We start from the raw sequence: 14,836 nt of genomic DNA, 5'->3' as shown, positions 1-14,836 counted from the left end.
CAGTTACCTTACTCTGGGACAGCACATACACCTGCAGTTACCTTACTCTGGGACAGCACATACACCTGCAGTTACCTTACTCTGGGACAGTACATACACCTGCAGTTACCTTACTCTGGGACAGTACATACACCTGTAGTCATCTTACTCTGGGACAGCACATACACCTGCAGTTACCTTACTCTGGGACAGCACATACACCTGCAGTCACCTTACTCTGGGACAGTACATACACCTGCAGTCACCTTACTCTGGGACAGTACATACACCTGTAGTCATCTTACTCTGGGACAGTACATACACCTGTAGTCATCTTACTCTGGGACAGTACATACACCTGTAGTCATCTTACTCTGGGACAGTACATACACCTGTAGTCATCTTACTCTGGGACAGTACATACACCTGTAGTCATCTTACTCTGGGACAGTACATACACCTGTAGTCATCTTACTCTGGGACAGTACATACACCTGCAGTCACCTTACTCTGGGACAGCACATACACCTGTAGTCATCTTACTCTGGGACAGCACATACACCTGTAGTCATCTTACTCTGGGACAGTACATACACCTGTAGTCATCTTACTCTGGGACAGTACATACACCTGTAGTCATCTTACTCTGGGACAGTACATACACCTGTAGTCATCTTACTCTGGGACAGTACATACACCTGTAGTCATCTTACTCTGGGACAGTACATACACCTGCAGTCATCTTACTCTGGGACAGTACATACACCTGCAGTTACCTGACTCTGGGACAGTACATACATCTGTGTTCTGTGCTTACCTGTCTCTGTGCAGCGCCACGATCTGTCCTGTCCTTCTTGCTGCAATAATTCACCTCTGCCCTAGATAATCTCTTATTGTCAAACTCTACGGCACGCCATGCAGGACAAACCTAGTACCAACAGAGCCGTGTGTGAGCAATAGCAAGGTCCCGTAAAGTACAAGCCCCTCCCTCTGGGCGTGGCTACTTACAAGTAAGGCTGCTGCGTGCGTCATCGTAAACACCGGTCCCCAGCCAATAGTGAAAGCCTGTGTATGCGGCCATCTTTGAAATGGGCAGAATCCTGTAAAGTCAATTATTTAATGTACATTAACCTATTTATAAAAAGGGCATTCGTTTACACGTCACCCTGAGCTGGCTGGAACGATGTATTAATATTAGTTATCGTCAGAAGAAGCGGAATGGACAGCGGGTGGTAGTTATCTTGCCCGGCCAGCCTCTCACTACGTGCTGTGTGCAGGAGTCCAAAGAGCAGCTGAGGAAAGGTAGTGGGAGCTGAGCAGCAATCAAAGGGTATTACTGGGAAGTCATGTTGTGCTGTGTATGCATGCTAATGAATGATAAACTGTGCACATTGGTTTTATTTTACCAATGGGTATAACTTGACAGTTGTATCTTTTGCCTTTATATTTCTTTGTATGCCTATAGTACAAATCTCATAATGTATACCTTTTTAAGAAGACATGCTATACTCTATAATACACTCCCTACTGTAAGATATATGGGTATTAGAAGTCACCTGTGCCATAAAAGCACAGAGCTGTAGGCTAAGTCACAGAAATTTGATGCAACTTATAATCTCAGTAGAAAGGGTGTAACATCTGCACATGGGCAAGTGAGGGAAATTCTCTCTTACAAATAATGTATTACAGGTAGAGATGCTCAGGCTCGGTTCCCCGAGAACCGAACTTAGCAGATCCTAGTGCCGATTTGAAATCGAGGCAAATTGTCATTGTTACATCGTAGAATCTCGCGATTATTGGATTCCTTTTTAAGATCCAACATAACTGAGGGAGGACGGATCCCCATTTTTCTTTTCTGCCAATGTGTCCTAGATGTGTTTGTGTCATTGCTCTGTCGCTTAGCATCCAGCCAGGTCGCTGCAGTCTTTGTTTGAAAGTGTATGAAAATAATATTGTGATCTGTGAGGTGGTCAAAATTGACTGCAAATGACTTGAAATTAGTGTTATTGAGGTTAATAAAAATGTAGGAACAAAAAAAGAGCAAAATTATGTGATTTTAGCATATTTTTGGATTTTTTTTCTAAAAATTCCAAAACCAAAACCCACGAGCGGTTTTGCCAAAACACGAAGCTAATCCAGATCCAAAACCAGTTCACGGGGGTCAGTGAGCATCTCTAATTACAGCGTGTAAGTACTACTTGTCGGGGACGTTCCACCTGAAGAAGGGGCCACACACCCCAAAACTTAGTGTTTCAATCCTAAAATAAATTTCTCTGTTAAGCACTTGCTTTGAAAGCCAAAAAGGTAGGTATGCTGCAAAATACAAAAGAAATATGTGTAATTCGTGGGCTAAGTGCGCTGGTATAAGGTGATATGCCATACGACTACTTCTCCTACTGAATTAATTGTAAAGCTATCAAATGCTATTCACATACATTTTCCATACCACCACTTCCAAATGTCCACTTCAACCACTGTGTGTGATCATATTCAATGGTTATATTGAGGGTTTTTAGCCAGATGCACCGAGCCTGATTCATTAAGGAGAGTAAAGCAAAAAAAAGAGTAAATTTGCTCCAAGACAAAACCATGTTACAATGCAAGGGGTGCAAATTAGTTTATTATTTTGCACATAAGTTAAATACTCACTGTTTTTTCATGTAGCACACATACTTGATAGCTTTATTTTTACACTGAATTTTAAAGTTGATCTAGGAAATGAAGATGTTGATAAAACTTTTCCCACAATTTAAATTTATATCCCCCCTCCAATGCAACATGATTTTGCCAAGGTACAAAATAACTTTTTGTACTGAATCAGGCCCACCGTGTTTAGACAGTATTGCATAGCAGAAAAGTAAATTCTATTCAAATTATGCCAGCTATGGATTACATTTACTATCAATTGCAGAGAAATAATATATTTTATGCAAAATAACATACCCATAGTTCTAGTGAGAATTAATAAACAGATTTAGTAAAATAAACTGTAGCTGCAGATTAGAAGTAACCTGTATTGTTTTGCTTTTATAGTAATTCCTTACTTTTGTCATACTACTTTTTTCCTTTGTTCATTGTGGAAATATATAATGATTTCTGTCTTATTGTTTTTTAAAGGATGGACAAACTTGTAAACTGTCTCTATAAACGACCAAACGCCATCACCCGGTTAATATGCTTTCCCTGGGCCGGAGGAGGATCAATATATTACGCACAGTGGGGCCGGCTGTTTGATGACTCTATTGAAGGTTTGTACAGTATAACTTGTAGGTGGTGACACAGCTAGCTAATTGTGCGTTAAAGTGGAACTTAACTAGAATATGTTTTTGCTACATTGTAGAGAAGGATGAGTAGCAAGGACAGCGGCGCACACAGGGGGGGTTTCTGGTTCTCCAGAAACCCCTCCCCTCCGCGAACGATACTGTACAGCACCCGCGGCGCTGTCAAAGAAACGTCTGCGGCGGTGCTGTATATGTTTCAGCTCGCACCATCCATCACCAACTCAATGAAAGGGGATTAGGTATTAGGCCCAGGATAGCCCCACTGCTGAGCGAGAGACATAAGAAAACCCAACTGGAGTTTGCCAAAACACACCCGAACAAGCCAAGACTCCTTCTGGGAGAATGTCCTGTAGACAGATGAGACCAAATTAGAGCTTTTTGATAAAGCCCATTATTCCTAAATTTACAGAAGGCAAAATTAAGCTTTCAAAGAAAAGAACACCTTGTGCACGGCATCGTGAAATCTATAAATTACCTGGCCATTTTGGAGCGCACTGTTGAACGCAATGTCAGAAAGTTGCGTCTCTGTCGAAGGAGCATGACAATGACCCCAAACACATTTTGAAAAGCACCCAGGATTGGTTTAAGATAATATTATGGACTGTTCTGATATGGGGAGCAATAAGTGCTGATCTAAATTCCATAGAACATATGGGGAGAGATCTGAAAACACCAGTTGAATGAAGACGCCTTCAAATGTGGGAGAACTGGATCAGTTTGCACAAGAAAACTGGAGTCTAGTAGATTGGTTGATTGCAGTTATTTTGAGCAAAGGCTGTACTACCAAATATTAAGTCTAGAGTGTCAATAATTTTGTGAATGACATTTCTTTTAATTTTCTTTAATTAATAAGATATACAGTATTAAATTCAGAATACAAAGCAAAGGTTCTATAATATTAACAGTGAAAAAATTGTGGAGACCAAATACTGTTAATTTAAACTTATGTGTAGAGGAAATTGTGAGTTAGTTGAGACAAGTTCAGGGTTCTAATATTTTTGGCTATTACTGCATACACTACTTTGAGGAGAATTATTTGAATGAGTAAATAAAATATTGATCTTTGTAATTAGCAACAATTATGTCAACTAAATCTACCGTCATTGATTACTTGGAAACCACCAAAGTATGACTACTTAATAAAACCATAGTTATAAAATCAAAATTAAAATAGTAAAAACTTTATTCAACATCCAGTTCATTCCTCTGATCCTCCTGTCATGCTGCCAGATTTGAGAATAAGGGACAAGAATCTCTATAATGTTGTGTCCACTTGTAGGATCGTTAAAAATAGTACTAAACTATACGTTTTCTCCTTTTTTTTTTTTTTTTCCTGGGGGCAGTGGCTGTCATTGAAATCATCCATAATACAATTGTGTCTCTGGGATTTCACAGATCGGGACAATATGGCATGTTCCTGAATTTGTAGCATTTTATTGACCAGCAGATGGCACTGAATCTAGAAAATAAAGCTTCCTTTGTTTGATCTTGTTCTGCAGACATTCTGTTTCTTTTGCACAAACCAATGACAACTGTAGGGGGGAATTCAGATGCATGAACCCCCCGAAGCCCAGAAATATGGCACATAACAGGCTAAGAAAATTACAGAAAAAAGCTGCAGTATAATCAACAGGTGAAACAAAACCCTTCTATTGAAACCATATATTTATCCTACAGTGTCGTTTTTATACTATACTAGATCACAATTCATATTTCTCCAGCAGCAATTGGGGGCATTCAGTGCATTGGGTATAGTCTAGGATCCAGGCTTGCGGGCACTTTAAGACTTCCTCTGCTGTACAATCCTCAGTTTAGTTTAAGTGCCCGGTGAGGCAGAACTTGTTTGTTAACTAGGGCTGCTTGGTAGCCTTTTTGCTATTTATTGTATTTTAAACACCAATGGGTTTGGAGCCGCATCGGCAGTTCTTAGAGTCAGCTCTGCAGCACACAGTGTTGATGGCTGTGCACTGCCAGAAGCAGGGGATTAAGTGCTTTTCTTCCTGTTAATTCTCCCAAAGTGTCCAGTTTTGCTCCATTTGCTTCTCTGGTAGTTCAAAGTGTTAGTGCTCAATAGGAAAATTATCCGACCCCAGGAGTAGTTTACAGTTGATTGCTGGCCTGGTCTGCTAGGCTTCAAACAGCCAAGTCTGCAGACAAGCAATCGATGTGACAAACGTTCTGCCCACCCAGGAACTGCTGTGTTGGGAGCCCGTCTATTCTTGTTCTGAGATGAGTTGTTTCAGTCCACCACAGATGCCTGGGTGAGGTGGATCGGGGATACATGATAGATCTTCTCAGGTATCCCCCAGACGGTTCTTCATCACAGGGCTTTCCCGCAAGCCAGACCAAGCAAGAGGCCATTTTACTCTCTGATTTCCTCAGGTGTAGTTAAACCAGTACATCAAAGAGGTTTGGGATTTTACTCCAATCTGTTTTTGTTTCTAAAACCTGGTGCTTCATCCAGACTGATCCTGAACCTGAAATATTTCAACACCCAGCTGCGGGTTCCCAAATTCAAGAGGGAGTCCTTGAAGTCGGTAATTCACAGCATGGAACAAAATGAGTTCTTGGTGGCTCTGGACATCAAGGACGTTCCATCTTGGAGGGGCATCAGTCCCTTCTTAGGTTTGCTGTTCAGTTATTACACTACCATATCAGGGCCATTCCCTTTTGGTCTGTCTGTGGCACCACAGGTATTCACTAAGATCATGACGGTCATGGCAGTGCTGTTGAGATCCAAGGGAGTGACATTCATTCTTTACCTGGATGATCTCATCGTGGCGAAGTCACCATTGGTGATTCTGTTCCATGTCCAGGTGAAAATACAACCTCTGGAGACCCATTGTTGGATTCTGAACTTCAAGAAGTCCAAATCGATGATATTTTTGGGTCTCCTTTTTGACACCTGCAAACAGGGTGTTCTTGCCACTGGACAAGATTCAGAGCTTACAAAGGTTGGTAATGTCTCTATTGGCTTTCAGACCTACTTTGGTATACTTCTGCATGAAGGTTCCAGGCAAGATGGTATCGACTTTCGAGGCAGTTCAGTTTGCTTAATGGTTTCCTCAATGCTGAGAAATACAGGCATCTGATTGGCTCCAAATTTATTCTGTAGCAGGACAAGGACCCCAAACATACAGCCAATGTCATTAAGAAGTATCTTCATTGTAAAGAAGAACAAGGAGTCCTGGAAGTGATGATACGGCCCCCACCGAGCCCTGATCTCAACATTGGGATTACATGAAGAGACAGAAGGACTGGAGCAAGCCTACATCCACAGAATATCTGTAGTTAGTTCTCCAAGATGTTTGGAACAACATCCCTGCCAAGTTCCTTCAAAAACTGTGTCCAAGTGTACCTACAATTGATGTATTGATGCTGTTTTGAAGGCAAAGGGTGGTCACACCAAATATTGATTTGATTAAGATTTCTCTTCTATTCATTCACTTTGCATTTTGATAATTGATAAAAATAAACTATTAACACTTTTAGTTTTGAAAGCATTCTTGCTTTGCACTATTTTTCCACACCTGCCTAAAACATGTGCACAGTACTGTATATAAAATGTTTTAAGTGTATAACAGCAGAATAATATACATAAAATAATTGGAGTATTTATGCTTAACTAAATATGTCTATCATGCTCTTTTCACCCGTCATCTTCAGCAGGTTACCATCTGGTCCTCTAACTAAACAGGCTGAAAGTCATTTAGAGAATGTAAAACTTCTACTCTGCAATACATAACCGGCTTTGGACCTACTTGGGGCCTTGATTTCTGCTGTTCTTGCTTTTCATACCTATATCACTACCCCTGAAACGCTTAAACACAGTGATTACCAACAACTTGTGCATCATCTTACAAGGGTGGATGTGTCACAAGGTCAATGAATTGCTTTGTGTTGATCACATTCTTCTGGCTGTGCATACAGTGTTATATAATACCCTTTCAATGGTCACCAGCCCTCCCTCACAATCTGTATCGGTCTGTCGATAACACATCCCATCCATAGAACCAACCATCACACATTTCTCTGTATAACTTACCCTTTTTCACCCAGCCTGAAGACCACCAGTCACAAGTCATTTCCTCCTATAATATGTGTCTGTCAAACTATAAATTCTACCTATTTAATATAGCAAATTTCTGCTTACTATTGTACTGACCGACCAATGCATGGGATTATAAAGTTCTCCATGTTCTGCCAGTATATGGAAACCTTTATACATTTTAAATGAAAGAAAAAGAAATCTCTTCGTGTTGGTGCAATTTCTAGTTTGCTTCTGCATTAGAAGCCTTTAAACACGCCAGAATATATTTTATCGCTGTACATAATAGTGAATTTTTTAACATCAAGTACAAAGTATTTGGACACAGGATGCAGGATTTTAGCTCCTTGGTGAGGTCATTGTTTTTGTTACTTTATATCAGCATCCAAGACCAGCAAGTGCCCACAGAAAGTATTTGTGGGGGAAGAAAAGAAACTTGAGAAACTTTTCACAGCGCGCGCTGGTAAAAGAACAGAATGGCTCGGGCTTGGAGGCCCGGCATTAGCATACGGAACAAAGGAAGGTCGTGGACTCGGCATTCTCAGTTCATCATTGATGTGCTGGTCACATCACAGATTTCTCCAGCAGAGAAGAAGCCCTCTGTTTAACAGTGAATGGCATCCACAATGTACCCTGCTGCTGGACACAATGCCAGCCTCTGTTGTAGTGCCATTTGCAGCTAATAGCAACAGGTTAAGGTATCCAGCGTATTCCGAGCTGAGCTTAGTGTGGATCATACTACCTGAGACCGACCTTGTCTCTTATTCACTGTTGTTTCATGAGAGCTTTCCACATCTCTAGAGGCACTTCTGATCTCCGTTTATTTAAGCAAAGCGATATTATCATTCTTAATACATTAAGAAATGAAAAATAACTTTTTAAAACAATAACTTAATTAAATATGCATTCAAAAGTTACACTGTGACTCAATTAAAGAATGCTTGATACTTAGCTTTTTCCTTTGCTTCAGTTTCCCTATTGTAACTCTTAGCAACTAAACATTTTGTCTTTATTTTCTGCACCACACTAGATTAATGACATCATCTGTGTGCTATGGATTACAATATGTTTTTTTTCCTGTACAACAGGTTTTAAAACTGTCCTCAATAGAATTTTGTATATATCATTTTCATTATCATCATCATCATCTATTTATATAGCGCCACTAATTCCGCAGCGCTGTACAGAAACATCAGTCCCTGCCCCATTGGCGCTTACAGTCTAAATTCCCTAATATAGACAGACACACACACACAGACACAGACAGACAAAGAGGGAGATAGACAGAGACTAAGATGAATTTAATATCAGCCAATTAACCTATTAGTATGTTTTTGGAGTGTGGGTGGAAACCGGAGCACCCGGAGGAAACCCACGCAAACACGGGGAGAACATACAAACTCCACGCAGATGAAGCCATCGTCTGTAATCAAACTCTTGAGCCAAGTGCTATGAGGCAGAAGTGCTAACCACTAAGCCACCGTCCTATTGTAGAAGGATTATTGACCTTTATATTACAATCTGTTCAACCTAATGAAGAATACTCTATATAAAATAACAAAAAACTACTTATAATTTCTATGTGAACACTTATGCATTCTCTTAATATTTAGCAGTGAAATGGAAATTTCAGTGAATAAATGAAAATCTATTCTGTAACAAGTACATGTAAGTCTGGACAACTGCAATGAAAGAAAAATGTATTTAAAAAAAGAAAAGGCAGGGTCCCATATTTCCTCAGAAGCTAGCAAATGCCCTTAAACCTTTTTAGTATTCTGTTTATTTGCGGTACAGTGTTGGAATGATGACATTTGTTAGAAAATATAGAATTATAATAGAACTTTTCATGGGAAGCTGCTGGTGAAATAATTCCACTTATTTTGTTTACAGTTTGCGCGATCAGACTTCCAGGAAGAGAATCTCGTTCTTCAGAGACGTTTGCTCAGAGCATGGACCAAATAGTGGATGAAATTACTCGAGTGTTGTTGCCGCAGCTGCAGGAAAAGCCTTTTGCTTTTTTTGGCCACAGGTACATAGAATTTCTATACATTTTGAAGAAGTTCATATCATTCTTGGATTGGTAAGAAACAGAAACATACAGAAAAAGCGGAGCTTCAGTCAATAGGTTCCACGTCATCTGTCATGCCCATGTCTGCCACTGATGTTTATTTTATAAACCGTTTCTCATTTCTTCCCTACTATTCCAAATGTAATTTTTTTTTTTGTCCTAAAGATTTTCATAGAACAACTCTCTATTATCACTGAATTAACCACTTTCAAGCCAGTTATCTTTAGATGAAACCGTGTGATATTTAATGAGTTAATTGAGGAGCACATTGTGAAACTGCTTTAAATGGACCAGTTGCCCCAAGCTACAGTGTAGCGAGAACGGTTGTGAGACCTCATTTTCTCGCAGTCACTTTTGTGCTTTGTATTTAATTGCTATATGTGTGGGAAACACACACAGCACACTATAGGGATCAATGGATCACAAGCCTGCTCCGTTTCACTAGCTTAGTCACGTCCCGTTCTGTTCTGAACACGAGCCACGTACTTTGCGGAAAGACGTCGCCTGGAAGAGCACCAAGTGACCGGGTTAAGAAAGTTGATCATATCCTTTTCTATATTTTATTTGTTGTGTGTTTTCACATTTACTTTCCTGCACACGCAACAAATAGACATTAAAAATGTGGCTATTGTCTCTTTAAGTCCTAGATGGCTAAACAGAACAATGTAAGAATATAGGCTCATTGTCCCGTTGTCTGCACTGTCTGGGGGAGCTCATCAGGCAGATGGTATGACTAATTACCAAGTGCCTACATGTCTTCATTGATGGCAAAGTCTCATTGCAGATTCAGTTTGCATTGTGCATTGTGCATGGTATTGGGGAGTTTTTTTATAAATCTCAGAGTAAAACTACTTCTGTGTAAACCTGATCTGTGCCTCTGAAAATGTTCTTTTCTTTTTCCCCGCAGTTTTGGATCTTTCACCAGTTTTGCTACTGCAGTTCGGTTGAAAGAGAAGTATGGTCTGGAGCCCGCACATCTCTTTGTGTCTGGAGCATCTGCCCCACATGTGAGATCTATGTATACATCCTAAAGGCCTGCTCAGTGGTAGCAGCTGCTACATTGTCACCACACAAATGCTTCCTTTTTTGCAGTTTACATTTGGACTATAGATGCTTTTCTGCCAGTGACGGCGCTATTTTCTCATTGATTATCTTGCATTGCGTTCCATGTGGAACACGGAGTCCAAAGATCTGTCGGATCAGCAGAATGTTGTAGAAATTTATCTGAACTCAAAACACTGGTTCTGCTTTACAGTTTCCTATTGGCTGTGAGAGTTGTGTTGGCATTATCACAGCCAATAGGATTCATCTTGTGAAGACCCGACCTGGATAATTAGACTTTGTGGTTATTTCAAGAAATCTGCATTTAATATTCCTGTGGTAACTTTCTTTCTGCACCTTGTAGTCAAAATCCCGTTACCCAATTCAAAAAAGAACTGATTTGAGCGATGAAGATTTTCTGAAGTGGATGTCTTCAACGGGTGGGACGCCAGCTGAAATTCTACAGAACAAGGACGCAATGCAGCTCTTCCTCCCACCGCTTAAAGCTGATCTAAGAGTTGTTGAGAACGTTGTGTGAGTTAACGTATAGTTTAATATTCCTCAAAATATCACATTTATGGAAACTGATATGTATGTACCAATGCCTAATTCAGAGACTTGATTTTAGGGCCTCAGTTAATAAAGACGGAAATGTTCAAATTGTTAAAGATCCTAGTTTTTCAGCCCCAGTGTTTTTGGTTGTGCTTCTTGGGACACATCAAGTAACTGTGATACAAACTTTCCATTTTATATACAACTATAACTTAAATAGATTGTTACGACAAGACTGATAGGTAACTTTGGGTCTCATACTCACTTGATTTTTGTTTTTATGTGTTTAAAAACATTCAATAGTTCAAATGCCGGTGAAATGTAAATGCGTTTGACACCTAAGTTTTTACTCCCATTCGGAGGTAAATGCAGGTCTCATACATGTAACTTTTGTTGTAGACTTGTGCAGTAGACAATAATATATCTCCACCCATTAATAAGAATCCAGGGGGTATATTTACTAAACTGCGGGTTTGAAAAATGGAGGTGTTGCCTATAGCAACCAATCAGAATCATTTAGTACATTCTACAATATGACAGCTAGAATCTGATTGGTAGCTATAGGCAACATCTCCACTTTTTCAAACCCGCAGTTTAGTAGATATACCTCCAGGAGGTCATTAGTAAAGTAATACAAAACGGGGAGATGGTTGGTGAGCGGTAAGAGAAATTCTTGCCTTAAAAGTGCCAATCCTGAATGTGTCCAGTTTGGTTGTCGTTGGCCACATTGGATGAGATTCGGCTGTTCAGTACCCAGCCGAGCGGCTGCATCACTTCCGGTGTCACTGGAAGATGACCGCACAGAATCCAATGGTTATCTTTTGACCTACATGTCCCATAATGATCCAACTGCTTTAAATACCCTGCTTGTTTTGGGTCTACAAACGCTGGTATATCAGACCACTTGCTTGATTTCTTCCAATACTGAGGTTTATGTGGCCAGCTAAAGGGTTTAAAATAGAGGTAGGCAACCTGTGGTTCTCCATCTGTTGAGGAACAATACATTCTAGCATGTCCTGCAAGCCTTTAAACCAAGTTTGATTTTAAGGAAGAGGAGCACCAAATAAATGTACAAGGTTCCACATTTGTTATGTGTTTGTGTTTTTACTTTTGTGTGAGCAGGTGAAGTGAAGCCTTCAATAGTGAAAGATTTAAAAGTGGGACAATTATAGCGACTAAATCCCAATGTATGAATGGCCCAAGCTTCAATTCAATCCGCTTATGAGAATTAACATTTTACTCTACAGCTACGAGAATCCGGTCTCTCCTGTCCTGTCCTGCGGACTTACATGTTTCGATGGCACGGAAGATGCTCCTCATGATTTAGATGGTAAGAAATTGGTGGTCTTAATGAATGAAGCTCTTGAAATGGTTTGAGCAGTACAGATTGATGCTGCGATCCTAAGATTAGAGTCCAATTTGGAAACACAGGTGGGTGGCCGCATTGGATAGGGTCAGGCCATCCAGCGCATCAGGCTAAGAACATATCTTAAGACCTGGTAAGAGCAGTTGGAAGATAACCAACCACAGGCCTCTTCTGACTTTATTTACCAAGATGCCCAACTGGATTCTCAGTATGGGTGCCTGGAAGACAGGGAGGGAGGTACAAAGTGCCTGGGTCGGGCCTTTCCTGGGGGCCTGGCAGTGTTAATTAGGTGAGGCAGATGGAAGGGGGGGGTACCAACTGCATGGACCAATACCTTCAGATTGGTCCATGCGCTCACACTGCCAGCTGGCTGTGCACAGTGAACCTGCTTTTGCTCAAGCCTAGGGGGATCCTCGTAAGGAGTCACAGCAGGACCCAGCTCTGATTATCATGCATCAATTTGGGGCCACAGACACTACATTGGGCCAATATTGCTGCTGATATCTACCATGTGTGACCAGCACAACATAATGTCATGGCTGTAACCTGGGACTTTCCTTTAGCTTTTTTTTCTTAAAGGTTAGTATCTTTAAATTGCTGTCAGAGTCCACACTGGCCGTGCCACCTTTTTGAGAGGGCAGAAGTATTTTGGGCATGAAGGTAATGAACAATGTGACACTAAACTCTATAGAGCCCAATTATGCTTCCCACTTCTTAGCACCAAGTTTTGGAGGCCCTATGCCTTGCTCAGCCTAAACAGATAGTATTTATTATCCGTGTCTAGTCATTCAAACAGGAACCAATTACACTAAATCATTTTTTTGTTTAGTAGTTTTAAAGTTATTAATTATGTTTTTTGTTTATCTCTTTCCATTTTGCTTATGTTCCTCTTCCCTCACCAGCCTGGAAGGACGTTACAAATGGAGATTTCAGTATTCACATGCTACCAGGGGGACATTTTTATCTGAAGGATCCTAAAAATGAGAAGTTGCTTGTGACATACATATGCAAATATTTGGAAACAATAGAGTGTGCTTATTTTTAAAGTTCATCTTCTATGGGAACCTGCAGCCAGAACTCCTGTGTTTCCCAGCATTCACAGGAGAATCATCGTTACATGATTAGTAGCGTTGGGGGGGGGGGGGGGGGGGGGGGAGGAAGAGAAGACACAGGTCCATCAATCCTTCATAAACTGTAATCATGTTGATGCAGAAGAAGACATGACAGAGACTGACAGTTGCCAATATAACCTCACTGCCATTAAAACATCCTTTCTGAAACCAAAATAGCAACCAGATATGGATCAGTCACCCATCATCACCATTTATTTATAGACACTCCAATACTGTCCTCTACTAATTATAGTTACGGATACCATTTCCTGGAGGAAAGCATAATTGTGGTGAGAAACTTTACCACCCTTACTGCAAAGAACTCTTATGCTGATGGTACAACAGTGTGTCTTCCATTTGCAAGTGGTGATCCCTTGTTCTCTGTATTGTCCTTGGTATAAAAAGTTTGTTAGACAACTCTTTGTTTTGATCTTCATATTTATATATCTTAACTTGGTCACCTCCTACCAGAATTTAAATTTATGATGCAATTGAATTAACAACATCGTTGCATAATTCTGTATATTGTTTGGATCCAGCACCTTGATAAATGTTTGAGTGTGGACAGGCAAAAAAAAAATTCCATTTTAGTTATGTTGCATATAATGCATTTCTGCTAATCTCTCAAATTGTTTCAGTCCCTTTGGTTTCCATTTTTCATTTATGCAATTACAATACTTTTTTCTTTAAAATCTATCAATCTTTGGCCATTTTATATCCATGAATAATTAACCTTAAAGTAGAAATGCTCCCAAGATGTGATGTGTTAAACCCCTGTGACTGCTCAGATGGTGCATTTCTCTACACCCTGCATAAAACATGGGTTAGACAGCTTAACAAATAGCAAAGCAACAACTATACTTTACCAATAGTATGGCAGATGCTCAGGTCCAATGTCCTACACTTCCTGACAAAGGTGAATTATCAGGTAATTGTTGTTAATTTTGTATGTTCGTGCAAGGTACAACAATGCTGGATAATGGCACTGACATGTTGCGGTATTTTCCAGTAAGGGGTTAGTGAAGAGCTTAGTTAAAGGGAACTCCACCTTCAGAGGATTCTACTCTCTTTGTATCAGTCATGTATCACACAGGTAGCAACAATGGTAAAAAAAAAAATCTGAGATCAAAGAAAAAATGCATGTGCCATGTTTCTTAAAAAAATAAATAACTTGCACATCCACTGAACAATCTAAGTAATAAAATGTATATACAATCTGTACAAAGACAGAATTGTGTTTATGATCATCCAAGTTTTATTATGTGATTGCTTAAACATCCTTTTAGATTAGCTTGATCATTGGTTGGTTACATTATACTGCCATAATTCTCACATTACAAATAAATATTGTTTGTGGGCAACTTGCTCTCATTGGTGACAAGTTTTCAT

General features: G+C 40.0%; 2 protein-coding genes across 4 annotated transcripts in view; one reads left to right on the top strand and one right to left on the bottom strand.

Annotated features, from left to right (window-relative positions):
• CROT (carnitine O-octanoyltransferase) overlaps positions 1-941 on the bottom strand; it is a 35,754-nt gene extending 34,813 nt beyond the window's left edge. For all 3 annotated transcript variants that reach the window (XM_075211872.1, XM_075211871.1, XM_075211873.1), the window contains exon 1: positions 797-941. The gene's annotated coding sequence lies outside the window, so the exon portion shown is untranslated. The remainder of the gene's footprint in view (positions 1-796) is intronic.
• Positions 942-1,078: 137 nt separating this feature from the next.
• Positions 1,079-13,481, top strand: OLAH (oleoyl-ACP hydrolase). The gene is made up of 7 exons (XM_075211870.1): positions 1,079-1,281; positions 3,097-3,227; positions 9,199-9,337; positions 10,284-10,383; positions 10,782-10,951; positions 12,217-12,299; positions 13,238-13,481. The coding sequence occupies exons 2-7, from the start codon at positions 3,098-3,100 to the stop codon at positions 13,378-13,380; spliced, it is 765 nt and encodes a 254-aa protein (XP_075067971.1). The 5' UTR covers positions 1,079-1,281; position 3,097; the 3' UTR covers positions 13,381-13,481.
• The last annotated feature ends 1,355 nt before the right edge of the window (positions 13,482-14,836 follow it).

Source organism: Mixophyes fleayi, chromosome 5 (assembly GCF_038048845.1).
Source record: "Mixophyes fleayi isolate aMixFle1 chromosome 5, aMixFle1.hap1, whole genome shotgun sequence".
Classification (NCBI taxonomy): Eukaryota; Metazoa; Chordata; class Amphibia; order Anura; family Limnodynastidae; genus Mixophyes; species Mixophyes fleayi.
The sequence above is the reverse complement of the archived record's forward strand: the minus strand, read 5'-3'. Positions and strand labels throughout refer to the sequence as shown.